The sequence below is a fragment of the Ixodes scapularis genome, unplaced genomic scaffold (genome assembly GCF_016920785.2).
Source record: "Ixodes scapularis isolate PalLabHiFi unplaced genomic scaffold, ASM1692078v2 PGA_scaffold11__112_contigs__length_91849675, whole genome shotgun sequence".
Lineage (NCBI taxonomy): Eukaryota > Metazoa > Arthropoda > Arachnida > Ixodida > Ixodidae > Ixodes > Ixodes scapularis.
The window spans coordinates 63445221-63472681 of record NW_024609837.1 but is presented as its reverse complement, the minus strand read 5'-3'; the positions used below and the strand labels follow the sequence as shown (position 1 = coordinate 63472681).

The window sequence follows — 27461 nt, the reverse complement described above, 5'->3', positions numbered from 1 at the left end:
TCTGGTTTATGCGATGCAGTCTTTATTCCTACTTGATGTATGGTTGCACGTGAAAGAATGAAAAAAACTTCTGAATGACGACGGGTGCTGTACACGTGGGATGCTGGTTGCCCGTTCGCGTTGCGGCGATGCTTGTCAATGTTCGTGGCAGCAGGTTTTCTGCTCCTCTCTGGCCTGCTGTAGAGCCTGCAAGGACGGAACGCCGGAGTTATGGCGGTCCTCCAAACTAGGAAGGGTTATTTTCCACGTGCCACAGTTATAGTAGATGTCGTGGAAACGGCTGTCGATTATTACGGCATTGGTAGAAATGTTTACCGAGTGTGCTACTCGCAAGTGGCAACAGCATAATACACGTTTTTATCCAGACCAGACGCTTTAAAAGTTAGTTTTACGCAGTGCGGGCTACTTACTGCTGAAAATATACAAGAATTTGTTCCTTCTAGGTCGTTTGTCACGACGACACATGAAAGATGTTGCAAATAACAGAGTATGTTAATGACAGTTTATGTATCATGCCAGCTTCTTTCCAAGTACTATAATAAAGCAGTCATTTGTGAAAGTGTGCTTTGTATAAGAAGATTTTACATGCAGACTAAGAAAAACCTTTTATTTTAACCAATATTTGCTTTTGCACACTATATACTGGGTGTGGACTAGAGTCCAGAAATTATGGTACACCCATGAGCGATATGAAGGTGAACAGCTTTCTTCTTGTTTTTGACACTCCTGCAAGTTTTGGAACAAGCTCTGTTCCAAATGAGGGCTACAACGCAACGTTTAGACCCCCAAGCCACGTACCATTTGAGACGTTGAGAGTTAATATAGCTTTAGGGAGCCGTAAAACGGGCAAGAAACCAGGTAAGGTGTTCGCCTTCATATTGCCGGCAGGTGTACATCTTCATGCCACACACTTTTTAGGGAGGTAAAAGTGATACAATGAATCATTTTAAGAAATCACAGATTCAGGAGGTTCTGGTATGAAAACGTGAGCATATGCTCAAGCGAGTGCATGCACTCCCTCGGCCAAGGAAGTTAGATCCTGCTGGCTCCACTTTGCTGCAGTGACCTATACTAGGCGCCTCTGAAGTCCCTTTTGTGCATATTGGGGCTCATCTTTTTACCCCCAAGTTTGTTCTAAGACGTGCATTGTTTCATCCTGGGAATCCTCGAGGTGGTGCAGGATATTTCTAAAATGATGGGTTGTTCTACCGGCTCAATCGGTTTGCATGATACTTGGTAATGCGTTGCATGCGATTAAGGATGGTCCGTGCTTCCACGTGCGTCGTGCGGAAGCTCCTACACAAGTAATGCGAGCTGGTCGATTAAGTTATAAATTTAACACTAGAACTACCATGTACACGTGCTGAGTGGCAACAGGTCTTGCATCCGAAGGAGTCCAAGCCACAGTCACTAGAAAGTTACGCTTAGAGCATCGACGCTCTCTTCACCCACTGTCCGACGAAGCAGCAACGCTCATTTGTCCGTCGACATCGCGTGAAATTTGTTCCCATGCCATCAGCTCACAGGTGCCACCTAATTGATACTTAGAGCCACACAAACACAGTTTGGAAGTTTTTTTGTTTTTTTTAATTTCTTTATTTATTTAGAATATGCATAAGGTAGTCTGTTAAAGAGGGGGGTGAGCTAATAAGAATATTACAAAGTGCACCTATTAGTAAATTTATTTTTAAACAAAACGGCATTGGCGACGTTAGTAATCGAAGTGGAAAGGCGGTTCAATCCTTCAACGTTTGAGGTATGAAAGAATACTGAAAAGACGTTTAAAAATTAGAAATCATCCTTATCATTTATTTTCCTTAAGGAATCGCAGGGGATGTATATAACAAGGCATCACTGGGGTATGGAAGGTGATGTGGGAGATATATGAACTGTGAAATGCCGACCTCATGAATATGACCAATGCGAGAAGAGATGCAGGGTGGTGGATTTATTTATTTATGACGAAGTGCAGTGTCCTGATGAGAGATTTTAGGATATAGACACAAACAAAGGATTTTATGGCAATGCACTAGAAATAGCAGATCCAATGAGTTTTTCATGGTAGTAACACTGGCAGTACGGTGATAGTTGCTTGGGATAAAGTGTATCGAGTGATTCTGGATGGATTCAATAAGTGATTAACCCTTTATTGACGAGATATACAAAAATTGCTTAAGACATGTATTGGATCAAATAAAAGAACAAAGCTGAAATAAAAAAAAGTTACAAGGTAAACTTGCAAGTTACAGCTTTTCCTTTTGCCTGTGGGCAACACCAGAGAAAAATCTGAACGTGGCTGGCTCCCTTACGTAACCTCTACGAATCGCCATGAAATGTTAATAATATCTGCGCATACGATAGCCCCAAGTAAAACAGTCGCCTATCGCAAAATAGCTGTGTCCAAAGCAAAACACTTATATCCATATTTTTTGCCCAACATTCTGGGGAAACGTTCTTGGTTGCCCCGTATTTGCATGCCAAACTTCTTTTCTTTTGTCAACTGTTCGCACATCTTTTCACTAAATGGCACTGCAGTTTCGATCTTCAAAACTGTTGCCAGACTACTAGATAAAAAACAAAGTGATAAAACCAAAACTATTGAACAAAAAAGTTATTATGCAGTTTGTTTAGGCTACGCTCGTCAACAAAGGGCTAACAATGAAAGGCTGGGGTCCCACACGGCAGCAGCATATTACAATTTTTTAGTATATTACGGTTCTGGAATGCAACCATTTTAGGGGTACAGTCGACTTCCATTAATTCAAACTTCTGGATAATTCAAACTATCATGCAGCTCCCATCCTATGCGTGTCTATGGGAGAAAACTCCTGATGATTCAAACTTTGCTTTATTCAGACGAATGTTCGGTCCCCCTTGAATTTGAATTAACAATGTTTGATTGTACTAGATAGCGTGCCAGGAGATCATTGTGGAATCGTTTTTGCTAGTAGCAACCGGGACGGAAAGCATGTCGGCAAGAGCTGGTGACAACTGGCAACATTGATCCCATGCACCAATGTGGCTGTTAAGTGTCGTCACACTAAAGAAGGGGTGGCCAGACAGACATATACAGAGCCATAAAAAGAACCATTTTAAAGGGACCATGAAATGAATTTTTGGCTGGGACAAATTGGGATTTTACTGATCGCATATCACTTAGTGCGCCTAAATGAAACTAGGATGCGAGCGTAGAAGGCGTATTGCCTGTTTTTCGGTATGAAATTTTGAAAAAAAACAGTGGACTATTTCGTACCTCCTTTCCTTCGAAATTTCTCAGCCTTTTCACTGCGATACATCCGCAGTTCCCAAGCACGCCAGCCGAACCCAGCTCGCGCATTCGACACAAGCATTGCGTAACCCGGACATAAGCACTTGTCAATGATCAATCTGTCGATGAATATTTGAATTTGCGTTCGTGGCCAATGAGTGCCACGATGGCACTTGTCATCACTTGAGAATGACATTTTGCATGGTGCGCTTACAAAGCAAGGTGAAAGCTTGGGAGTTGACGCCTCCGGTGTTGAACCACGTCACGACCACATGATTTCCAATTTCGCTTCCGCGTTGAGGATTAAGGCCAAGGAGGAAGAAGTTGAAAAATCATTTCATGGTCCCTTTAAGCGAAGAGCAACAGTGAAAAGGAGAGTAGCAGTGTTTTCGTTTTAAAGCCATTGAGCTGCACTCAAAGAGCATCGTTCATTACGCTTGATGCCACTGAGGAGGCATCAAGCTGTTTGTGGGTCACTCAAAACAAATAAAAAAATAAAATAAAAGTGCATCCCCATTCGTGAAACAAGCACCTACAAGTTCGGCTAGAATGACGTCCGTACGCAGTGTCCCGAGCAACTTGGTTGTTAGCTGTTTGTTTGTGAGGGTCGCACACAGCTTATGATTGTACTACCTAAACTGTTGAGAGGAGTGCCTCACAGCAGTACGCTGACCTGAACACCGACGGAAGTTTCTGGCACGATGCTGGCTACCATTTCTTCTATATCCCTAGTGTTACATTTGACAACATGACACAAAGGCTTTTGTGACGTCATTTGTTGCCACTTTGATGTGTGGGCGGGATAGGATGCTAAACACACCAGTCAGAGGATGCGTTAAGGCATTGTAGGCTGGTCACCTCCACTTTGACGCGTAGCTTCTTTAGTAGTTCAAGCACGTCACGAAAGCCACACAATCTCATTAGGAGAATTTGAAAAGTAACTTTATCATGACAACTAGTGCTCCAGTCTGAGACTCGTGTTTGGGCTGTTATTTTACTCCCCGACAGCTTCTGGATGATGTTTCACTGTTGGACTTACAAGGGCACTAACAGGTCAAAATCATTCTTTTTTTTATTATCCCAAATGATTAAAAACGATGCCTAGACATTACCCTCAAAATTCGAAGCTTGGAAATTCAGCATTTGTAAAGTAAAAAAAACAAAAAAAAAACTGCCAGCGTTTCCACTTTGGTGAAGAAGGAAGACCGGCGAAGCTGTGCTACGGTCTGACGACCTCATGGACGACTTTTTGGACGACCTCAAAAATGACGCCTAAAGACGACGCCTAAAGACAACGCCCAAAGATGACGTCTAGGACGACCTCAAGCATGATGTCTAGGACGACCTCGAGGACAACTTCTAAGACGACCTAGAGGACGACCTCAGGGACGACCTCAAGTATGACACCTAGGACGACCTCAGGGATGAAGTCTAGGACGACCTCAAGGACGACTTCTGGGACGACCTGAAGGACGACCGAGAGAACGACTTCTAGGATGACCTCAAGAACGACTTCTAGGACGACCTCGAGGACAAACTCTTGAACGACATCAAGGACGACCTCAAGGATGAAGTCTAGGACGACCTCAAGGACAACTTCTAGGACGACCTCGTCAGAATGACCTCAAGGACGACTTCGGGGACGACCTCAAGGACGACATCTAGGACGATGCCTAGAGAAATTCAGCCTTTCGACTGGTGAAATTAGACTGGAAAGGCTGGAAAGGTTGTCGCCATCTATGAGCAAGGCCGGCAAGCTGATTGTTTGGTTGCCGTTGTCGCTCATAGATGGCGGTAGCTGTCCAGAGTTTTTAGTCGACTTTTCTTTGCGGGGGACACGATCCTGGGGAAACTAGCCCCTAACAGCTCCGCTGTAAAAACAATTTCCAGAAGCCGAATTTGAAGTTCCCGCGTGGTCCGCGCCGGTGCAGTGACGTCGTCCCGTAACTTGAGTTTCTCTCCCGCCTCCCAACCTCCCGTGTCATGTTCTCCGGCGATCAACCGCACTTCTCCTTCTGTGCCGCCTATTGTTGTGAGCAGACAACGCTTCACTTTCAAATTTGATATTCTTTTAGGGCCCTTTCAGCCATCTCAATTCCTTTGCAATGGTGCAAGGTAGAAAAGAATGTGCGGTGGAATTTTGTGAGCGACGTGAGGGGCCGTGTCGCGCTGGTGCTGTGTGAAAGGCTGCCCCGGCGGAGTCAGAACCAAAACTACGGTACACAGGCACCATAGTTTCGTTCCTTTTTATAACACAAGCTTCATTTCCAAGCAGCTTTCAAGTGGCTGTGCACAAGCAGACGACACGACGGCTGACAACACGGCGCGCGCTTCTGGGGGACCCCGAGACGCACGACGGTGCTTGCGTGGTGAACCGCTGCGTCGTGTCGTACCTGCCGTGCCTCCTGCAAGAGCGACATTCACTTCTCCCCGATTACTTGAAGGCCATAAATTTAAGATTGTCTCGATACAACACCGCAAGCAGAGTGTACGCAGTTACAGTACTTATTCGAATATAAGTCGGCCTTCTTTTTTTTTTTGGAACTGTGGTCGAAAATTAAGGGTCGACCTATAATCGTGATCAAAGAATTTCGACCTACATTCGCGACCAAATTTTGCGACCCTACCAAGCGCATGGAGCTATCGAGTCACTGAGCCATCACCCTAGAGCCACACCGCTTCTTGTTTCAAGGAGTTTTTGGTGCACGAAAACAACCGAAACAGCAGCAGCCGATGGCCCACGGCCCGCCCATCGTGACCTCCGCTCCCCCGTGGCCTCTGCTCTCGCGCACATACCTCGGGCATCCGGTTTCGAAATCGCGCCTGTAGCGTTCCCCTCGCTGGGCAAGGAAGAAGGGGAGGGAGAGAGACGCGGTGCGCCAAGCACCTTGCCCTTCATCCCTTTCCCCCCTCCCTTGCAAACTCGCACAAAGAAAAAAAAGGCTATTTTTGCGTGTTGCTTGCGGCGGCTCGCATGTTGCTCTCGGCGGCTTGCGGCGTTGCTCCCGTCTTTGTATTTGGTCTTTCGTGGCTTCGCCCGTCTCCACGTTCTTTTATTTCTTCTTGTCGTCATTTTACAAGGGTGTCAGTGAGGTATTGTTGTGAATTTGTGGGGATGTCTACCAAGCTGAAGAAACTTCGGACGACAATAACATGTCCAAAAGTTCTGACGATTAAAGGGACACTGACAGGGTATTTATGCTCGCCGAGGTTTTTAGTTGTACGTGACATATGAGAGCCCAACTACCCAGAACAGAATTTGCAGCTCGAAATTCGGCTCCTTTCCGGCCGAAAATTACCAATCGAGAACTGGCCGGTTTGAGTCGCGCTCACTCTCTTTTCCGTGGTCACGGGCCGTTTTCTAAGGTTTCGTGTGACCACCAAATTTAATCAAAGTTGTGGACCATTGAAGGCACACAGGCAATATTAAAAATAGAAAGAAATATGAAACCCATATTTTGTGGCTTCCAAAAAGCTGCAAATACGTTGAGTGAAAAAAAAAGGTAGCACAGACAACCGGAAGCATTCTGTGCATTCACTGCATAATTCTCAACATGGCATCATTTTGCGTATTGTGGGAGTAGCGGATGGCAGTGGACGACGGGCGTTGGATCTCTATGAACTTCAGAGCTGTTGTTCACGGTACCGGCGAATTCTGTCTCCCTTCGAAAGAGAAATTTTGGACCGATCAAAAGAACTGATATTCATCCCGTATGACACGCCCAACCAGCAAGCCGATTGCACGAAGATGTCGCCGAGTCGTTATTCCTTCTCGAAGCTGAAAACATCGCTCGCTCAAATGTCAAGCACGAAGTGCGCACTTCGAGTTGAATACGCACACATACGGTTTTTTTACGAGGTGCGAATGTGGCCTATGCGTGGTGCTCCCCGACTTCACGCCGGGAGTGCATGTATTGAAAAGAAATCGGCAGCAAACTTCCGACATACAGTCTACCGGCTGCATTACTACACATGAAAGAGTTCCTTCAGTAGCTCAGTGGAAAGACGTCCGCTTCACACGCAGAGGGCACAGGTTCAATACCTGGTGTGGGTGTACCTTTTTTTTTTTTTTTTTGTCAAGCATTTTGCGATGTTTACATTTCTTCTTTTACAATTATCACTGAAAAAAAAATTGTTGTGGACGATACGTCGCTGAACTAAATGGTATGGGATTCCATATTTGACACCTGCGAACTCAATGTAGTCACTTTCCACAAAATGCAAGGAGCCTATGAATCAGGTAGCGTCCGCTTTCCAAGCTTCGCGTAACTGTTCTACAGGAATTGCAGCCAGCCATTGATCCCGACCCGTTCATCTTTTGGACACTTGTGCACTCTGCCGCTCAATGCCACTTTCAGATGCAGGACATGTGAGGCAACTCTTCACACAACATCTTGGGAGTACTGTTTTCGGAGCCGATCACGGGAATTCACCACGGGCAGTCACTACTAATTGCCAACGCTTAAGTGTACAAAACAACTCGTCTTGAAGTACAGGACAGCGAGCGGAACAAACATAACCGCAAAGGAATCGCGCAGCGAACAAACGCAATTCGTCTGCTACATGCGGAAAAAAACACCCAACCCGCGAGGTCGGGTGTAGTTACGTGACTTCCGCCACTTCCTCTCTCCTCTCCGCTTCTCTGTGCGGTGCGGGAGTTTCGGTTTCGGTTTCGAGCAGTTGTGTTTTTTGGCTTTATTAAAAAAAAATATGTGACTCTGTAGCAAAATATTAATTGGGTAGTATTCCGACACCATACTGAATCGCATGACAAAAAAGGAAAAAAAAAATGTTGGGGGAGCAGTGTCCTTTTAAGTTTTTGGCATCGCCCTGTGATTTAGCTAGAGTGCTGTAAATAAAGGTTTGTTTCTTTCTTTTGCCCTAACTTTCCCCTGTTCCTAAGAAATAAAAAAAATTTCAACTTACCATAATATCCCGAGTCATTGCCCACCCCCCTACCGCTTGAAATTCATTAAAAAAGTGGGGTGGGCCATGTCTCGGTGGGTGAGCACAAACACTTGGAAAAAAACGGAAAAAACGCCTATTTTTCTCTGCGTATCTAGCGCTGATGCACAAGAGATACATCAAACTCAAAACTAATTTAGTTTCATTGTTTTATAGAAAAAAATGCTCACGAAAGAATATTTTACTACAGCGAAGTCCGTTGCTTGCATACGCGCTAGAAACACCGCCGATTTGTTTATAGCGCGAACGTTTGTTTCGTGAAAGAATGTCACCGCTATGTTCTCCTAGTTAGAAAAAAAAAGAAAGAAAGAAAAGTCTACAAGAAAATAGAAAAACCGAACAGGCGCAACGAGCTAGCGAGCGAGCGGACCAGAGAAGCGACCAAGAGCAATCCTGGGAAAGCGGGAAAGCCGGCGGTCGTGTTGGCAAATACTTTGGCGTCGGGCCAAGTCGGGCACCTTGTCAATCGCGAGCTCTTGCGCAACTTTCTTGTTTGGTGCGTACATACGTGCGTCCGTGCACGGCGGGCTATCAATGCACGGTTGGGACGCTCTGCAAACATCTGTGTAGGGCGTTCCAGCAAAGCTTTATTTACGCGTTGGCTTTGCCTAAAATATTGCACAACCACGGTCGCGACGGGTCGCGGTGTCCTAGCTTACTTCGGCGTAGACAGACTTTGACTTAACACTCCGCGGTTACATTAACAAACTCTTATTTTGTTATCTCCATCGTTTTATTTTCGCACGGACACATGACCACTTTGGGGTCGCTCACGGAGGAAATGCGTAAACAAAAAGAAGTGTCTTTCCCTCCTTCGTTTTACTTTGTCACGGACGTCCTCCAACTGTGCGGCCGCGTCATTCGGGTAGGATGAGTGTTCGCGGATCGCAAAGTCCGTGCTGGGGTATTTGAAGGGGTGGGCGATGACTCGGTGTTTTTTCGGAAATCGATATTGGCCCAAAAAATGGGGTGGGCGATGGCTCGGGGATGGGCGATGACTCGGGATATTACGGTATACTTGAATTTTTTTTAAATTTATTTTCGGTGGGTTCAATAATTAGGGGTCGACCTATTTTCGGGTAAATACGGTACTCTAGAAAAAATGACTATGGGGGTGGTAATACAGAGCAAGACGCGGTGGCACAGTCGTGTCTGACAAACGAAGAACATATTAACAAAACTGTTCGTATACGACAGCTATGAGAAAGCCAAGGTGATGTTTTGCTCCCAGATTTATGGCTTCACACTCACATTTCACTATCAGACTTAGCTCCTTGCCGATGTTTAGCCGCGAGACTTAGCTTCTGGCTGGCGTTTTGCCATGACACCTAGCTTCAAATTAGTGTTTTGCTATGACACAAACCTGTGGGCATACATTTTGTTATTAAGAGAAATTCAGGCTGACGTTTGTCTAGAGATAGATTCAGAATGGTATTTTGCTTCGAGATAGCTGCAAGCCGACATTTCCCTACGAGACTCAGCACGAGAAGCTCGAGCTCAAATTCGTAGCGAAATACAGACAGCAATTCTGAGGTCTCTGAAGGATTCCCATTATTGTAGTACAAGATAAACTTCTATACATGCACCATTTCTACTTGTTTTGGTCGAGATAAACAATTCGGTGGTGCATAATGCATGCTGCAGCGACAACGGCTACTGATGCGGCTGCAGTGTGGGCCATGTATAAGCTGTCGCATCTTATACTAAGCAATAGAGGGCAGGTGTCTGGCACCAAATGACTGCAGTAGCTTGCCAGACGGAAAGGCAGCGAGAAAATATGGGTGCGGAGAGAATGGTGGGGCAAGGCAGAGATTGTAACACTTTTCTGTGTTTGTGGTGGCATTGGTCAAGCTCAATGGTCAAGATTAATGGCCGTGACATTGAAAACTAACACATCGGTGTTTTTCTCCAAACAGCCCTTCCTCTGCCACAATGTCTTAACAGATTGGGGGAAAAACTAATCCAATTCCGTGGCACGAAAAGATATGAACTCCCTGCCTAACAATCTTTGATGTTTGCATAATTTCATCCAAGCACTGAAACAATACTTTTTGCTTTCTTAAGTCACCTTCACCCTCATAACCATCCTCCTGGTTTAGTGAAATTAATATGGCTATGATCATACAAGTATTTTCGTATACTTTTTGTTTTATAGTATTTCCATCTACTTTCATAATAACGTGCATTGCTCACTCTACACTTCAGACGCCTTATTTTAATGGAGCCAAACTCACCGGCTGGCTATGGGTCCAATGCTTTTACAGCGGAACTGTTAAGGGCTAGGTTCCCCAGGATCGTGTCCGGTATGTCGACACAAACCTGCCTGGACAGCTAGTGCCATCTAAAAGCGACGGCGGCAAGCACACAACCAGTCTGGTTACTGCCGTCACTCATAGATGGCGGCAACCTTTCCAGCTATCATGGAAGAATGGATAGTTGGGCGCGTTGGTGAAAATTCATCGTAGGAAACAGCGTGAAAAACAGACGACAAAGAAGAAGCACACGTAACGAGCGCAGCGCTCGTCACGTGTGCTTCTTTGTCTTCGTCTGTTTTGCGCGCTGTTTCCTACGCTCTTATCAGTTTCGGTTTGGACTCGGGATGGGTCGGCTGCGCGCCCTTTCGTGGAAAGGAGACTGGCTGCGGAAGGAGTGGCGACGTACGCAGCAACGCGAATGGGTCCGCAACCGCCGCAAAGCCGCTGTCGCCTCGACTTCCACTGCGTCCAGCGCTTCAGATTCCCTTGCCAAAGAGGAGCACATCGCTCGCCTAGAAAGCCTCTGCCGAGAACAGTAGCAGCGATGTAAAGGGCACCGGTGGGCCAACGCCACGGACGACGATCGTGCCACGGAGGCAAAGCGCAAGCGCGAGTTTCGGCGATGACAGCGCTCCACGCTGGCTGAACAGTTCCAGAGTGCGACGGCGAGGTTCCGGAGGGGGTTCGTGGAGAACCCGTTTGTAGTCACGTGCGCCGTGTGCGACCGACTCTGGTTCGCCGGAGACGTATCCACGATCGGCGGCGTGTTGGACGAAAAGAAGCGGGAAACGGGTGCGTGTGCATTGCGGCAGTGTATCGAGTACAGCTCCGCTGGTCTTCCTTCTTCACAAGAGTGGAAAGGCTGAACGTTTTTCAGTAACATGTATCTGTCTTACTGCAGTGCCCACCATAGTTGCCTGCCACGGAGTGTGTGGGCAAATGGCGCTACAGTCATTAACAGCTCAAGAAACACAGGGCATGTCTTATTAAAGCATCAGGCACTTTCTTACGTAAACCCCCAATCCCAAAGAATCTGCTCATTTTTTGCAAAATTTAGCGGGAAAACTAGATCAGTATTTAGGTCCCGTGACATCAAGGGACGTCACATGACCTGGCGTCACGTTATCTGCATACCAATTAAGTTTCCCCACCCCAGTCGGCTTGGCAATTGATGACACGTGACATATGAAACAACTCAGTTTCCCCGTTAAATTTAGCAGGAAATTGATGTCACTTGACCTGATATCACGTGACCTATACGCCAACACAGCTTCCCCACTAAATTTAGCGGGAAAATAGAAGCAACGCGAGTTGACGTCACGTGACCTGTACACCAATTCAGTTTCTCTGCTAAATTTGGCGGGGAAATTAATGTCACCTGCCCCGGTGACACCCGACACATCGATACAATTTAAGAAGAAAATTGACGCCACGTGACCGAAATACATATTTAGTCTCCCCACCAAATTCGGCGGGAGAATTGACGCTACGCGACCCGTGCACTCAGTTTCCCCGCTTGTCGTACCGGGCAGATCAATAAAAATAAATGTTTGTCTTCGCTCCCGGAAACACCGGTCTTCTAAATAATTTTGAACGATCGTACCTTAAACATGGCCTTTCGCGCATTATATAACTTTGGAAACAGAGGTCGCTGCCAATTTTTTATGTTCGAACTTCTCCCTTCGCGATTTGTTCCTCGGCGTTAGCGCCGGCCAATGCCACAACCTCATCATGTGCAGAGTGACGCCGAGACGCGAGGAACTTGCCGTGTCCCGCGTTTCTCGGGCTGTCACCGACCACTGGGGATGTGGTTTGACCGTCACGCTCCTAGCGGCTGAGTTCGGATTTAAACCCGTCGCGATGACAATAACGCGGGTTATATGCTCGCGTCTCTGCTGTAACCCTTGACTGAGTTATCCCGACGCTACGTCAGCGTTCGGGTGGGGCTCGTGTTAAATCGGGGAGGCACCAATCGAACACCAAACGAACGCCGAAGTAGCGCTCGTGTGCAACCCGTGCAACGCACTCGATCGGAGAAGACGACGTAAAAACGTGTTCCACGGGTCTCGTGTTGGGTAAACACCGAGCTCCGTGGAAAGCAAACCGAACTAAGCGCTCCCTATAGTTTGACCTCCTCGCCTATAGGGGAGGCGATACTGCCTAGTGCTTTCATTCAGTCATGGTGGCGGGCGATTCTAAGCGGTCCGCGCATCGCGACGTCGCAAGCTTGGTGGAAACTCCAATAACCGTGCTACAACTGCGTGCCCTACGGATGCAACAACGACTGCAGTTTGCCGAGGACGGATCAGACAGAATTACGCTAGGAGCACTGGAAGCTCCTGGGCAAATTATTGTCTCTATAGTCGCCGAGAGAGAGAATGGAAACGGCAGGACGCGTCTCTTGAATGCCTAGCCTCCGTCCAGCACGTGCTCCGTGCCTCCCGATGCGCGCTTGAAGTGCAGAAACGTGGTTGCACTCGTAGACGTGGTCTACAAGTAAGAACAGACGACACAACGTTCTACGTTAATTAGATGGCCGAAGTTAGCGCATTGTCTTGTCTGTTCTTCCCTCTTGTTCGAACCTATAAGTGCGACCGTGCGTTCAAAGATGCTCTTCTGCGCAGTCTTCACCCTGTTGGCGACAGTGGTGTTTCCAGATTTCGCAGAGTTGCTCATTCTTGGCCAAGGAATGAATTAAGCTCAATTAAGCTCAATGGGGAAATTGATAAAAACAGAGGTTTGCATTTACTCCCTGAAACGACGGTTTAATGTCTTCTACATAATTTTAAACGATTGCACCTTAATTACTAAATTTCACGCATCATTGGACTTTCCAGATAGAGGTCGCTGCTAATTTTTTAATCACCCTCGTAATAAAGGTTCATAGAGTTCCTCCTCACAGGAGCCAATCGAGTCGGCAGTCACCTGATAGAATCCCGTGTGGTAGCCGCTCATGTACCAGGACATGAGCATCGAGGACAGGGCTTCGTTGTCCTTGATGTCCCCGGTGAAAGGCGGGGGAGGGGGCGGGGGAGGGACGGACGGAATCCGCTGCAAGAAATTTATACGGTTGAGCCCGGTTACACTGAAGTTGACGGGAAATGGAATTATGTTCGCTATATCCGGAAATAGCCATTTCTGGACTTTGCGAAACATCGCAATTTCTTTTATGCTTATGGCACGTCGAAGTCGTGCAGGATATACCGTATTGTTTGAACTATGATCTGCAGGCTGTACGTGTAAAAAAATTTAGTCTTTCTAAAATTGTTCATTACGATGAGACGGTGACGTATTGTGTGATTGACAAAATGTGTTAACGATGATTTATGTATAATGCAAGCTTCTTCGTGGGTTAATGAAGCAGGCATTTATCAAGGTGTGCTACGTACGGGAATTTTTATGGCAGGAGTAGATACCAGGTACAGGCTGTGGCACAGGGTGCAGACTATATAAGGAAAAACTTTTATTTTTCGTACGAAATTTGTTTCTGGCGGACTGGACACCAGGTGTGGAACTTAGTCCGGAAAATATGGTAGTATAAGCTGGATATTGCTGCAACTGCCACAACGCACGAGCACACATTTTAACTTGCCTGGAGGTGGGCTTCTCCCTAAAATCCCCAAGTTCTTCATATTCAATATTTCGCTATAAGCGGGTTCGTCATAAGTTGGCTCGACTGTGCCTACATCGCCGACACTTTGTATGAATGATAAGGTAGGTAAGGTAGGAAATACGTTCACACATAACAGTAAATAGAGAAACTAAGCAGAACTGTGTACAGGGTGTCTAGCAAATTATTATCTTGAAATTCCCTGACTTTTCCAGGTTTTCCCTGGCAATTTCAGGAGAAATTCCCTGACCACTGTAGAGGCGGTGAAATCCATAAGACCATTACAACACAAGGCATTGAGCACGGTGGGGGTCATTTTGCACAGGCTTAATCCAACTTGCACATTCCGAAATATTCGGGTTCGTCCAGTCCGGACTAAACGAGCACTTTCTTGCTGCCCACAATGTCAGTGAAGATGCCACTTCCGGAAGCACTATGAAAACACGACTCTCAACGACACACGTCAATAACCGAATGGCTCCCCAACCATACCGTGGGGAACTTTTTCAGTGTTTTTAAAAACCCGTTTGGGAGGATTATGACAAAGAGATTAAAAAAATATACAAGAAAACAAGTTGAAGGTTCAGAAATTATGCAAGCTTGATCATACTCACAAGCGCTTAGGCGCCCGTTTCCGAGTATAGCTATGTCGCCTTCTGCGTTGCTGTCAGTGTAACCGTCCCGCTAAATTGAGCGGGAAACTGAATCGGTGTTGAGGTCACGTGACGTCAATTTTCCCGCTAAAAGTAGCGGAGAAACTGAATTTTTTCATGGTTGGCGCGACACAAAGTCATGTGACGTCATTTTCCTCGCTAAATCTAGCGGGGAAACTGGATCGGCGTTGAGGTCACGTGGCATCAATTTTCCAGTTAAATTTAGCGGGGAAACTGTGGGAGGTGGGGAGGGTATAAAGGAGGGTAGGGTACGGAAGAGGAAGGGAGGATACGGAGGAGAGGAGGGTATGGAGGAGGAGGAGGGTCATACCCTCCCCTCTGTACCCTCCCCTCCTCTTCTCAAGAGCTGCGCTCTAATTTGGTATTAGAGATTTGTAAACGCTGTGGGAGCCGAGGATGAAAGACGAGGCGGAGGGCACGTGACAGGTGGTCGGCGGAGAAGACACGGGCTTGCGCGAGACAGTGCGAGCTGAGCGAGGCTGGTAGCTGGACAAGGAACGTCGAAGCCAAGCTGACCTGGCCTGGCCCATAACAAACCCCGGAGCGCTCCACCAGCGAGGTCTGGAGCAAGACCGGTGGAAACGGCGAGCCCGGGCCATATGACCTGGGCTATGACAATCCCGGGGTGGTTCCGCAGCGAGACTCTGGCATTGATAGCCCGGGACAGCCAGCCTATGCAGCGCTGGCGTGGGAAAGGCTATCCGCAGGCCTGGACACGGACCCCGACTGTGAGCTCTGATCGACGGGCGACAACAAGGGCCGGGAGGCCTGGACTACCGGCTCTCGACGACGGGCAACCGAGAGGTACAGTAAACACAGTAAACCCATTCGCTGTCTTCTCGTTGCAGTGTGTAACTCCCTGGATGACGGGCGGAGCGCATACCGATCGGGCGACGATTATTAGTAGAGGAATCTCCCTCCGTAAAGAACCCCACAACGTCTCTCATTTGTTATTATCTATCATTATGTTGTTTTTTTATTTTCATTTAAAATGTGCTGCTTTTGCCAGCTCATTTTCATGCAAATAGAATTATTACCTTGTCCACAGCAGCCGCGCTATGCATCTCAGTGGCCATAGTATACGTCTGCCACCGCACCGACCCAGTTTTGAGCTCTGCTGGGGCCTTTTTCTTACATTGATTTTAGGCGGGCCTTTGTAAGCTTTATATGTAATCTTGACAATGTGTCCCAGCAAGACGGTCGTTCGTGACGCTTGTTCCCGACGTTTGTTTATGACAATTTTCTCATATGAAAACTTGTAAAACATAATCCATGTTAAAAAGCTTAAACTTACGGCCACAGTGTTGGAGAAGGCAGACCGGCGCTGACGCTTCCACGGTTCTGCGGAAACCTGAGGGAGACAAGATGGCATGTCAGACAGACACAGAGCTTGCAACGTTTCTCAGAAAGCCAGTTTGAAGGTAGGTGCATTATCACTTTAAATAAGAAGTTTTTGTTGAAAAAACTGAAAACAACTTCAAAATGTATTGTACTCAGAAAACTTTTCACATTTTTTTTTGTTTCTAGTCTGAAGCCACGGGAAGGTGCACATATTCAGGTTGAAGCATATGGGAGATGTAGTATTATTAGCCTCTTTGTACTTACTGGTGGTAGAGATACTAGATGTAGTTTATTGCAATTACTATCCTATAGTCTTGAACAGTAACTAGTTACTAGTATAACTAAGATGCTTTTTTGGGAAACTTGTAAATGTAATGCATTACTGTTCAGTGGAAATAACTTGCAACTGTAACAGGGTTACTATTAACGTGAAACATTCTTTGGCTAGGCGCTCGGCACTTCGTGATGCCAAAAAGTGAAGCCTAGATAAAGGCCTGGCCGCCAGTCTCGACACCAGTTGGTTTCGAGTGGGGAGGGGAAAGAGGCCATCCCAGTAAAAAAGCATTTTCACCAGGCGGGAATCGAACCCTGACCATTTAGGCACATTATTAAGCAAGTGTCTTTCCAGCATGTCATGCCCGACACATCGCCGTGAGTTGAGGTGCTTTTAATGTGAAACATTCCTCGGCTAGGTTCTCGGCATTTCGTGAGGCCCGGATAAAAGCGTGGCCGTGAGGCTCAGCACCGATTGGTTGAAGGGTGGGAGAGGAGGAGAGAGACTCTTGATGCTGATTGGTTAACGGGGATGTCATGTGACCTGAGGAGTAGGCAGGGAGGAGCTCCACCACCTGTGCGCACTGAGGGAGAGGAGCTGGAGAGTTTGGAAGGCTCCGGAAGATCGCCAGGTTTATCAGCTCGATTAGCAGTAGTATCGCTTCCTTCTAAGAACAACTATCAAGTGGATAGACGATGCACATTAAACTATCTGTCGAAGAGCGCCGTGAGCGTGGGCGTCTGGCATCTGGAAAGTCAGAGTATCGCTAAATGTTTATGATTCTAGAATGTTTCATGTATGCAAAACAACTTCCCATCAATTTGTCATCAATTTTGATTGAAAGTAACTCTAAATAACTGTAAAAGTAACGTTGTTACAACTACATACAGTTTTTGGCGTAAAACTTACAAACATGGCCACCAAATCGGTCTCGAGCAAGAGAAGAAAAGGATGGAGAGATAGAAAAGAAAAAAAAAGGAAGTAAATAGTGAGTGGTCCCTGCTTGGCCAGGCTGGGCCCGCCAACTGGGGAATGGGGACGATCGTGTCCCTACTCGTGTGTGGCATTTCACCCCCAGCGCACGTTAACAAAACAATGCACGGCATCTTTAAACAAATATTTTTCTCTTCGTTCGACTCGGGGAGTGGATATTTTTGCGGAAAACAATTTTTTGTGGATGTTGTCAAAGCATGCCCATGGTTTAGGGTATACAACCGATTTTCCAAACCTTGTCTTTTCGCCGCTAGGCGTATGTTTCCCTCTAGTTTGAATCATCCAACTGCGTTTTTGTGGGTCTCGGCTTCTGGCCTTAATCTCCCACTCCAAACCACCTTCCCTTTTTTTACAAACCAATTAGCCCCTTCTCCCATCTGCCACTTTCTTGTTGCCCATTTCTCTGCTTCCCGAGTCCTGTCACTCGAGAAAGAGCATTCGCTGTACTCTGGGTCACTAGTTGTGTGCAGTACAGGCGAAGACAACTCCAGGAGAGGGGAAAAAGGGCAAACACTAGAAAGGGTGGAGGGGAGGAGAGAAACCTCCCCTCCTCTCGAACGTTCCTAGCGCCCTCCCCGCCTCCCTCCACCCTCCTCTCCCATCTGCCTTTCTAGTGCTCGCCCTTTATCCCTTCGCCTGGCATTGCCTTCGCCTGCACTGCACACAACTAGTGGCACGGGGTACAGCTCGAAACACTTTCTCTGTCGTTCTGCTTTTTGTGCGATTTCTTGAAAAAGGGGCATTTGGCATCACTTCATTTATAGATGTCTGCATCATTGGTTGTCCCGATGGTCTCTTCTAGTTGTGTTGGTGAGATGAAGAAATGAAATGTCACCAATCTGCAACTGGCAAGGGAACTATTGTCGAGCTGGACAAAAACAGCCGATTAAAATTCTTGACACACCTACTGTTGTACCTCAATATGTGCTTCCTTTAAGCCTTTGCCGTATGGTGTCCACCTGATTTGAGGAAGTAGTATGAGTGCAACATTGATTCTCAAGTTTTCGAGAGAAGCACCGTATTTCATGAAAGATTGTGCACACGACATAGAAAAGGATTCAACCGACAAGTGGATCAGGGTCACTTAAGAGAACATTTACAAAGTGGATTGCAAAATAGTGGCCTAATATTTGCAAGATTTTTATTGCTTCCATTGCATTTCCCCTAAACGAAAAAATCTGAAGTCATGACTGACTGATTGCAAACTCGCACTATGTTTGGATATACCCGAGAATATCTGTCAAAGGTATACATGTCTAAACCTTATAGTTGTTGGGCTTATTTTCAAGTTTTCTTGGCTTCTGGATTATCAACCAATAAAAACTCCTTGCAAAGAACAAAAGGGGCACTAAACCACTCTCTGCAATAGTCCATTTATGGTCAGAACTCAATCTACGGGCGCTAACATCCTAAAAAAACCAAACATCATGTTTATCCGTGGCTGATCTCCCTATTAAAATTGGTATCAAAGATGGATTACTTCATAACTATCGCAGACGCCAGACGGCGCCATCGGACGAGGCAAAGGACTTCTTGTCCGACACTGCCCTCTGGTGTCTCCAATAGTAGCGAGGTAATTAATTTTTGATACCGAATTTGATAGAGGAATCGGCCACCTATAACTGGCACAGATCGTGCAGCAACTTAAAATTCAACTTTGAAAAATTGTTTTTCTACCTCACGAATTGTGAGTTCTGAAGCTACGAATTTTTAGGGTAATGTCGAGGCATTGTTTTCAATCGTTTCGGATAATAAAAAGAAATATGATTTTGACCCGGAAAATATCTAAGGAACATGGAAACATTCACAGTGTGAAGAACTCCAGCCAGGTAAGCGAACCGCTGAGCGCGTTAAGTCAAACTCGCGCATAGTGCACGAGTTTGACGTTTTTTACACTTGAGCACGCTCTTCGTGCGCCGAGTATTTCTCGCTCCGTGACGTCACGTCCCCAAACAAGATGGCTGCACTGTAGTCGAGACGAAGGGTCCAACAGGACCGCTGCCCCTTTTTAGTTAAATAGTGCTCAATTCAGCAGGTAAAAGTGATTTGATTTGAAAGTGAGGACAGCAATTAGCGATATGGAAAAGGTTTGTTTGTGCATCTCTTCTGAAAAAGAATTCATCTATCAAACGGTAGCATGCCGACAGCACAGCGATAAAAAAGTTGTCGAGCTGAGAAGACCTTTGGACCACTGTCCTATTTAGAATTCTTAGCCCAGCGAATAAAAATTCTTTGATTGGAAAGCAGAAACATCAGTTAGCGTAACGGAAAAGGTTTGTTCACGCACCTCGCCTGAAAACGAATTGACGTGCTATCTACTGAAAGGGGGTGTGTCGGTATCGGCATAGCACATGGACGGGCTCCGTTTCGCGCTGCAAGATGGCACAAAACATCTGACAAGTTTGACAGCTTCCTGCGTCAACAAGCGGGTTCAAGAGTATTGTCTTTGATTCAAATCTGAGCAGCGTGCGTGGTCATTAAATAGATCGGCCAAGGTAACTCTCCGCATATGTACTCGAAGCGAATCTTCAAACCTTTCAGGAATATTGAAACATTCGTAAAAGCTTTCTCACGTCACCATCTTTTTTTTTTTTTTTTTTACTTTACACTTTGCTGCTCCACAGAGGCCCTAATGAATTTATCTTCGGAGTAATTTCGGCCTCTGCCACGCGTATCACGAGATGCCGGGTTCGTCATAGCCGTGCGGTCGGAAGTGGCTCACGAGGCTGGTCGATAGTCTCGGCCCGTTGCGCTCCTGTAAGCTATGCTCCGTTTAGTTGCTGCGCTCAGAGTATGACACTCGGAACGTCGGAGTAGGAGTAAAAGAGTGCAAACTTAACGCGCCCACTGACTCATTTCGAAGATAACCGCCCCTAAGCGATGTACTGCTTACCGCTTGTGGAGCATCCCACTGTGGTAGGTGTGGAGGGAAGCTACTGGCATTGGCATGAATGCTCTGCAAACAATGAGACAGCAAGAATAAAAAAAAGTGGAACTGTAAGAGAACTGGTTAGACCACAGCACCAACAAGGTGGCCCCTCATGGCTCTTATACGAGTGGCTGGAGCTACAGAATCTTTCCAAAGCACTGAAACCACCAAGCTTTCTTTCAGGAACATGCCGTAGCATACAAGGATCATATAACTTGCTGCCACCATAGCACTAAGTTATGTGATCCTTGTACACGTGACTTGACACGATCCAGCGTCGTGTCACGTGGCAACACAAATGAAGCAAGGCTCGACGCGGGTCACACAGTTGCGTGACGTTATTGCTGTGTTGTGTTGTCGTGTCGCATCACAATGCGTCGCCTGATATCACGGTGCCGCGTAACACCGTGGCATACACGGAGGGTCACAGTAAATGATTTCTTTAGCTTTCATGTCTTCCTTCGGACATCAACATGACTTACATTGTGCAACCAGACAGCTTGATGGGTTCAATTTTTCAGTTCAAGAAGATGCCAAGACATGAGATATTCCAGAAAGATTCAGTAGCTTTAATGAGGACTATATTTGCTGTAACCTCAAGCAAAGAGCACATCTTCAGCGTAATTCATATGCTGAACATAGTACCGTAAATGACTTGCTGCTTGTGAGGATCTGATTTCAGTCAATTTCGGGATTATGTGGATACATCGCTTCATATTGATAAATATATGGCATGCCCCTTCAAATCGTGTTGTTTTCTTTCCGCGAAATGCCAGTCCCAAAACCGTTACTTCTCATGTTCTGCTAAATATGGAGACCGTAAAAATAGAGTCATTCACAATAATTCTAATGAATTGGTCCTCAGAGCAAAAGACTAAAGTATGCGTTCTGCATTTGAAACCGCTATGTTTTGGTAAAGATAGTCCATTCATAAGTGCACAACAAGGATCTTAATTCACAAAATAAGGTAAACAAATACTAATCATTTTCTGTGAACTGCCGAACTACTAGAAAAAAGATTGATCATCCACTATTAACCGAGCTCTGCAGTGAAGTGAAATCGAACGCAGGCCGAAGTTGCGATCTTCCGCTATTTCCTGCCGGAAGCCATTAAAAACCCACGCTTAATTTGCAAATCTCAAGTCGTTCTGCTGCCCTACACGAGCTGACATCGACTGGTGGATGAAAGAGTTGTAAAGACATGTACATCTGGGGTTGCGAGGCCTTTCCCACTATTTCTATGTGGGCAAGACGTTCTCACCAAGATATTGCCTGATCGCAAACGGGTTAAAAAATGTCTCATTGGTCGATTACGTGCAAGTCATGACACCACGTCCGATCCGCAGCCGAGAGTGCCCTCACTCTCAGCTTGACCAAAACAAGACCCCCGGCCAAAAAGACGAACGAATGCGAATGTCGCCGTCATTGCTGCGTTCGAACTCGCGGCTGCCGAACCTTCTGCGGACTCAAGCCGGACAGCAACTTTCGGCAGAAGAGACGTTTGCAGTATTCGTCCCTTCTGCCGCCAAGGTTGTGGCAGGCAACAGCGTGACGTCATTGGGCAGAAATCGGGGGACTACAAACGAAAACGCAATAAACGAGTCGGAGACTCGTCCGAGGCACCGTAACCAGAGTTACATTTCCTCAATATATACCCATAAATCCCAAAAGGTAACCCCTAACCGGTTTATCGAAATCGAGGAAAGCCGAGGAGCTCGGAATTAGAGCTGCCCATGAACAGATGAAAAAACTCACGCTTTGCGGAAAGAAATCTTTATCTAGTCTCATTTTGTGTTTACCCAGAACGCAGCTTTCAAAGAATTGTCCGCAAGGCTGCTACTTTCTTTGAGAACCACATCCCTCATCCAATTTCTTGCCCCCATTGGTAACGAGACAGTTCATGAGCATTTGGGACATGCGCGCGTTTCCTGAAGGTCGCGGAATCTGTCCAATCTACAGGATCAGATTCCCTGACCCTGCAGCAGCGTCTCGGGCTCTTCGACAGAAGCCCCGATAAATGCCAACCTCTGGTCCAACGTACAAAAAAAAGAAAAAAAATCCACACAAAAAAACTTCTTAAAATTTGAGAAAAAAGAAATCCCGAAAACGCAGATTTCTAACCATAACGAAGGCGAGATAACTATTGCGCAGTTCCTTGGGTTCAACCAATTTAACTTAGAATATGGCGCCCGTGCCATTCCCCATTCCACGTCGTCGCTAGTGGATTAACGCCGTACCGCCCAGCTGCGTCGGTGCGCGACGTTAGCGCACGACCGTTGCCAAGACGGACGCGTCTGCCTTTGTGCGGCGTTTCTCGTCAAGCTTCGGTAGGCTTGCCTCTGGGGACAGGTCAGGAATCCCATAACGACGACGTCCTACGCAGGCCTCATCTTCTTACGGGGGGTGGTTCGATCCGCCCGGTGCGGGCCGCAGACGCGCCGAACACTCACGCTCTCGGCCCTCTCCCGCTGCGCCAGGCGAGCCCGTCTGCCCTCCGAGGGGTGGAGGTCGGCCACAAGTACCCGCTCCTCGTTGCCGTAGCCGATGTAGTGCACCGTGCAGTGCTTGCCCTTCAGGTACTTGATCTTGGCCTCATAGGGCAGGTGGTCGCCCGAGTACACCGCGATGCAGTAGTCGCCCTGCTTCCACCCCTGCACGGAACTCGCATTGTCGGTCCGGGGTTCTGGACCGCCGAAGTTCCGGCGCGGTGCCCGGAACGACTCTCCGACCGGTGTGTTTGGCGTCCTGTTCTGCCCACGCGTCCGAAGCGGTTCGGAAGTGGCAACAGTCGACCTTGCGAAAACCCGAGTGTCGTGCTGTCGGACGTCTCAGTCCTGATGACTAGTAGCAGACGTTCTGGCACACACCACGAGCAAACGCGAGTTTGCTCGTCGTGTTTGCTGGAACAGGCACCTGCCACATAAACCAACTGCTGCTGCGACACTGCCAGAATCACGGCCGCCAATGGCAGCACACTTTTGCAACGTCGTCGAGCGGAAATCGAGAGACCAATCTTTTGGACGCGGTAAACACAGCAGTCGGAGATGGGTTCGAGGCACCCTAGTTTTTGGGACCCCTTCTTTACTGACAAATGTGATGGGGGGGGGCCCCATCCACCAGGAGGGGCTAAGGGGCACTTACAATAACGAAAGGATATACAGTAAAACCTCGTTATAACAAAGTTGAAGGAGCGGTCGTAATTATTTCGTTAAAACCATTAGTTTGTTATAGATAATGTCCATTTCTTCCCACTATTAGCAAGCAAGGGGAATTATGATTGCTTTGTTATATCCCTTAGTTTGTTATACTCCATTTTGTTATAACGAGGTTTTGCTGAATGAGAAAAAGAAATTGCGTGCAAACACACATTGAAGTTTTGAAATCTACAATAATCAACCCTACTTCCTGGGCAAGTATGGTTGGGTCTATCTAGAGCTTTATAGAACCATCATCAATTAAAAAGAACAAGAACATTTTATTACTTGGTTCAACGGACGGTCGAGGGCTTCGCAGACCGTAAAAAAGAGTCCACGGACCCCCTTTGAAAACTGAACCACACGGTGTTTTTTTCTAGGCTTTACAGACTGTTCTCAAGAAACTTGAAGGCTACACTAATGCGGTCTATCCAGGTGAGCTATATGGCCAGGCGGACATGATATAGTGGGCTAATCCTCACAATAACCGGGATAATTAAACAAAGTATGTTAATAAATTTTATACTGTCGTCGTCTTTTATCTTGCGGACCCATTATCAAACATTTGAAAATCGATTATTCAACTTGACAACATGGTGATTTGAGCTGCACTTGATACCGTCTTTTGTGGCGAAACACCTCTACAGTCGGCGCTGAAATGAGCATCAACACGGCGACAGCCAGTGAAACGGGGAGCGACGACAAAAATTTAGCAGTCGCTGGAGCTTTGAGGACAGTTCAGCTTTCTCCTGATAGATGGTGTTGTGGGACTTTTAGGCCACATGCTCACCCACGCTCTTTCATATCGTCCACAACCGTATAAAAAGCCCCATAGAAAAATTTAAAATTTCTTTTTTACCACAAAGCATAAACTAGCATTGTCAAACGCTTATTTTCCACCCCAATGCAGCTCTAATTCAGCCCAAACTAGATGCCAAAGATTCAGAACCAACAGTTACCTTATTCAAAAGTTATAAGTGATTTTCTTAAACTTTTAATGGGAAAAGGCGGCTAACTCAGCCCTCCAAAACATGGAGGTGAATGATGCCAGTTATGAAAAGCGGGCCACAATTCAGTATTGAAATTTTTAAAAAATCACTTAACTTTTGAGTAAAATAATGGTTAGCTCTGAAATGGCATCTGATTCCAACTGCCAGTGCCACGCTTGGGCGGAGGCTGGGCGTTCAGAGATGCCTCGTTTATTTCTGCCGCGAGAATAACCCTGTTAACTTTCTGGGGGGACACACTGTAGCTTCTTGCGAGAACTAGCGATGCATTACGTCCTGTCGCTCCTTTCTGCAGAAATTTTAGGAGCTGAAAATTTCTTTTCAGACGGCCGTTACCAACTGCCTTTTGCGGTACAATGCACATCCCACAAACATGCTCGGCAGTTATAACTGCCAGTGCCAAGTGAAACTCACAGTTGGTGGTTCCGACTGTGAGGCTTGTGTTTCGGAAGAAGTTCGACTGCGTCTGGAAATCTCGTCCTGCAAGATGGACTGTAGTCAGTAAAGCTGGGCTGACACAAGGCTAGCATTTTGCGCAATCATGACTTTGCTGGACCATAGAAGAACTGATACCCACTCATCGCGGTCGACTCCTACTCAAAATGGATCGAGCTCGTTCTTGTGTCTACGCCGTCAGCAGAAGCTGCAATTCCTTGCCTGTGGATGATGTTTGTCTGTCATGGACTAGTGGATCTAGTCGTATCCAACAACTGACCGGCATTTGTAAGTAATTGCTTTAATAACTTCCTTCAAGAGAACGGAATAAGGCAAATTCAAATGCCACCATATCAGCCAGCATCCAATGGAGCCGCTGAGCAAGCGGTTCAAACCAAAAAGATTAAGCTGAAAAAGGCAGCCGATGGAAGTTTCCACTGTGAGCTGCCCCAAATCTTGCTCAACTACAGAACTCCAACCCATGAAACCACAGGGTTCACTCCAGTAGGGTCACTGATGGGTGGCAAGTTAAAGACTGCTTTGACTCTACCTCACCCGGACCTGAGGTCAACCATGTTAAACAAGCAACTCAGGCAGAAGATAGCATACAACAAGGGTGCTCGACTGATGCCAACTGTCCAGCCGGGTGATACCGTTTATGTTTACCACTAGATGCTCTGCCCAAGCGGCGCCTCAAACCCTAACAGCTGGACATCAGCAAGAAGGCACTCAGCCTGTTCCTGAGACTCCACTACTGATAATTCCTGGAGCTTCGCTACTGAGGATTCCTGGCACTCTGCTACCGAGAAGCAATCGAGCACGAAAGCCTCCTGTGCGCTTTTAACCACGAAGATTGGCGGAACCTCGGCTAGTTTCGGTTAGGGAAGGGGAATGTGACATATGCAGAGCGCAAGTTCGTCTGCTAGTTTTTCGTCATAACGTCGTCATAACGTTGAGCTCTGATTGAAGGATACTGGGTAGACCTCAAGGCAGCTTGCTTTGAGGTCTACCCACTATCCTTCAATCAGAGCCAATCAGAGCTCAACGTTATGACGTCACTACAACCCTCGGCAAAAGAAGCAGACGAACTTGCGCTCCGCATAGCCAGATGGCGCCCCTGCGCACCTGGCATATAAAGAGCACAATAGGTCGTGATAAAGAGCATATCGCACGAGATTAAAAGACACAAACACCGGTCAAGCTTGCGTGTCGCGGATTATCACAGTAGTATTTTCAGGCAAGCAACAGGCAGAGATAACCAACACGGGAGGCTGCTCAACCTGCACATGTGTTTCCGGGCATTTTAAGACTAGGTTGAACTCGAACATTAAATACGAGCTTATGGAGCTGGAGCATTCTTTTGTGCTTTGCCGATGCCAGTAGCAGCGTAGCGGCTTTATTCCAAGCGCCACACGCGAATGAACGATAGCATAGCCCAGAAAGGGACCACGAAACCTACCTTAATTTTGGAGACGGCACGGTTGTAGGCAGCGATCATCTCGGTATCGTCCCAGATCTCGTCATCTTGGAACTTTAGGCGGAAAAATTGCGTTTAGAAAGGTGATCGGAAAAAGATGTGGCTGAAGAAACACAACGCCAGTACCTCAGTTCTCCTCCACAAGACGCTTCCTTTCGCCATGGCCCTCGTTGGAAAAGTAGTCGCAGTTACGCTAAAGCTGTATGCAGGTTTGCAATATTACTTACTAGGAATGTGAACACTACCGAGCGTACAGTCTTTCGAAAACTGAAAAGCCGCTACCTACGAGGCACGCAATGTTGAGATGTAAACATTTGTCGAGCGTGCAGGAGGATTGACCGACGGACCGACGCACCACTTGCGGTGGCTATAGGAACAATCGACAGCAGAAAAGTTCTCCATCAAAGAAACAGGTATCCACTTAAAACCATTTTTTATATAGCAAGGAAGTATAAATATTGAGAAAAAATTAAACAAAGAGAAAAACTACGGTAGACACAAACGTTTCTTTTTGGGAAGAAACATTTCTTGGCATTGCACTCGCTAAACACATTCACACGGCGTCGGTTCTTGGTCGGTATCCAAGCGCGCGAAGGCACAGAGACACGGCACCAGCCGAGTGCAGCTGTAGCCTCCACCATGGTAAAGAAAAACTAGCGCCACGAGGCGCTAGTGGCAGAAAGGCGAACATACGTCTGGTCGGAGATTAAAATCGGTCTCGAAAGGCTGCCAGATGGCGCCACCACTGCCGTTGGCGTGCGCCCTCGGCGCCCTCCGTCCTCCTCCCCCCCCCCCCCCCCCCCCCCGGTTCTTTTTTTTTTTTTTCTGGTTTGTTTGCTAGGCTGGTGCCGCGCCGACCGCTGTGAGCGGCCAGCACGGCACCGGTCTAGCAGACGAGCCGCGCGCGATATACTTCACAACAACTGCGCTCCACGTGATATTACCAGTGCAATCAAACAGAAACAGCACGTTCATTGAAATGTATTTTTTATTGAACCCCATTCAAATGAGTTGCGGTACTTCAAACACGCATCTACAA

General features: G+C 46.9%; 1 protein-coding gene across 1 annotated transcript; it reads right to left on the bottom strand.

Annotated features, from left to right (window-relative positions):
• On the bottom strand, positions 1-26773 carry LOC8050424 (survival motor neuron protein). Its single transcript, XM_029983168.3, has 8 exons — positions 26549-26773; positions 26405-26476; positions 24925-24990; positions 22760-22960; positions 20274-20336; positions 16067-16123; positions 13414-13539; positions 1-186 (listed from the first exon to the last, which is right to left on the bottom strand). Exons 1-8 carry the CDS (start codon positions 26582-26584, stop codon positions 136-138), a joined length of 672 nt encoding a protein of 223 aa, XP_029839028.2. The 5' UTR covers positions 26585-26773; the 3' UTR covers positions 1-135.
• Positions 26774-27461: the final 688 nt, after the last annotated feature.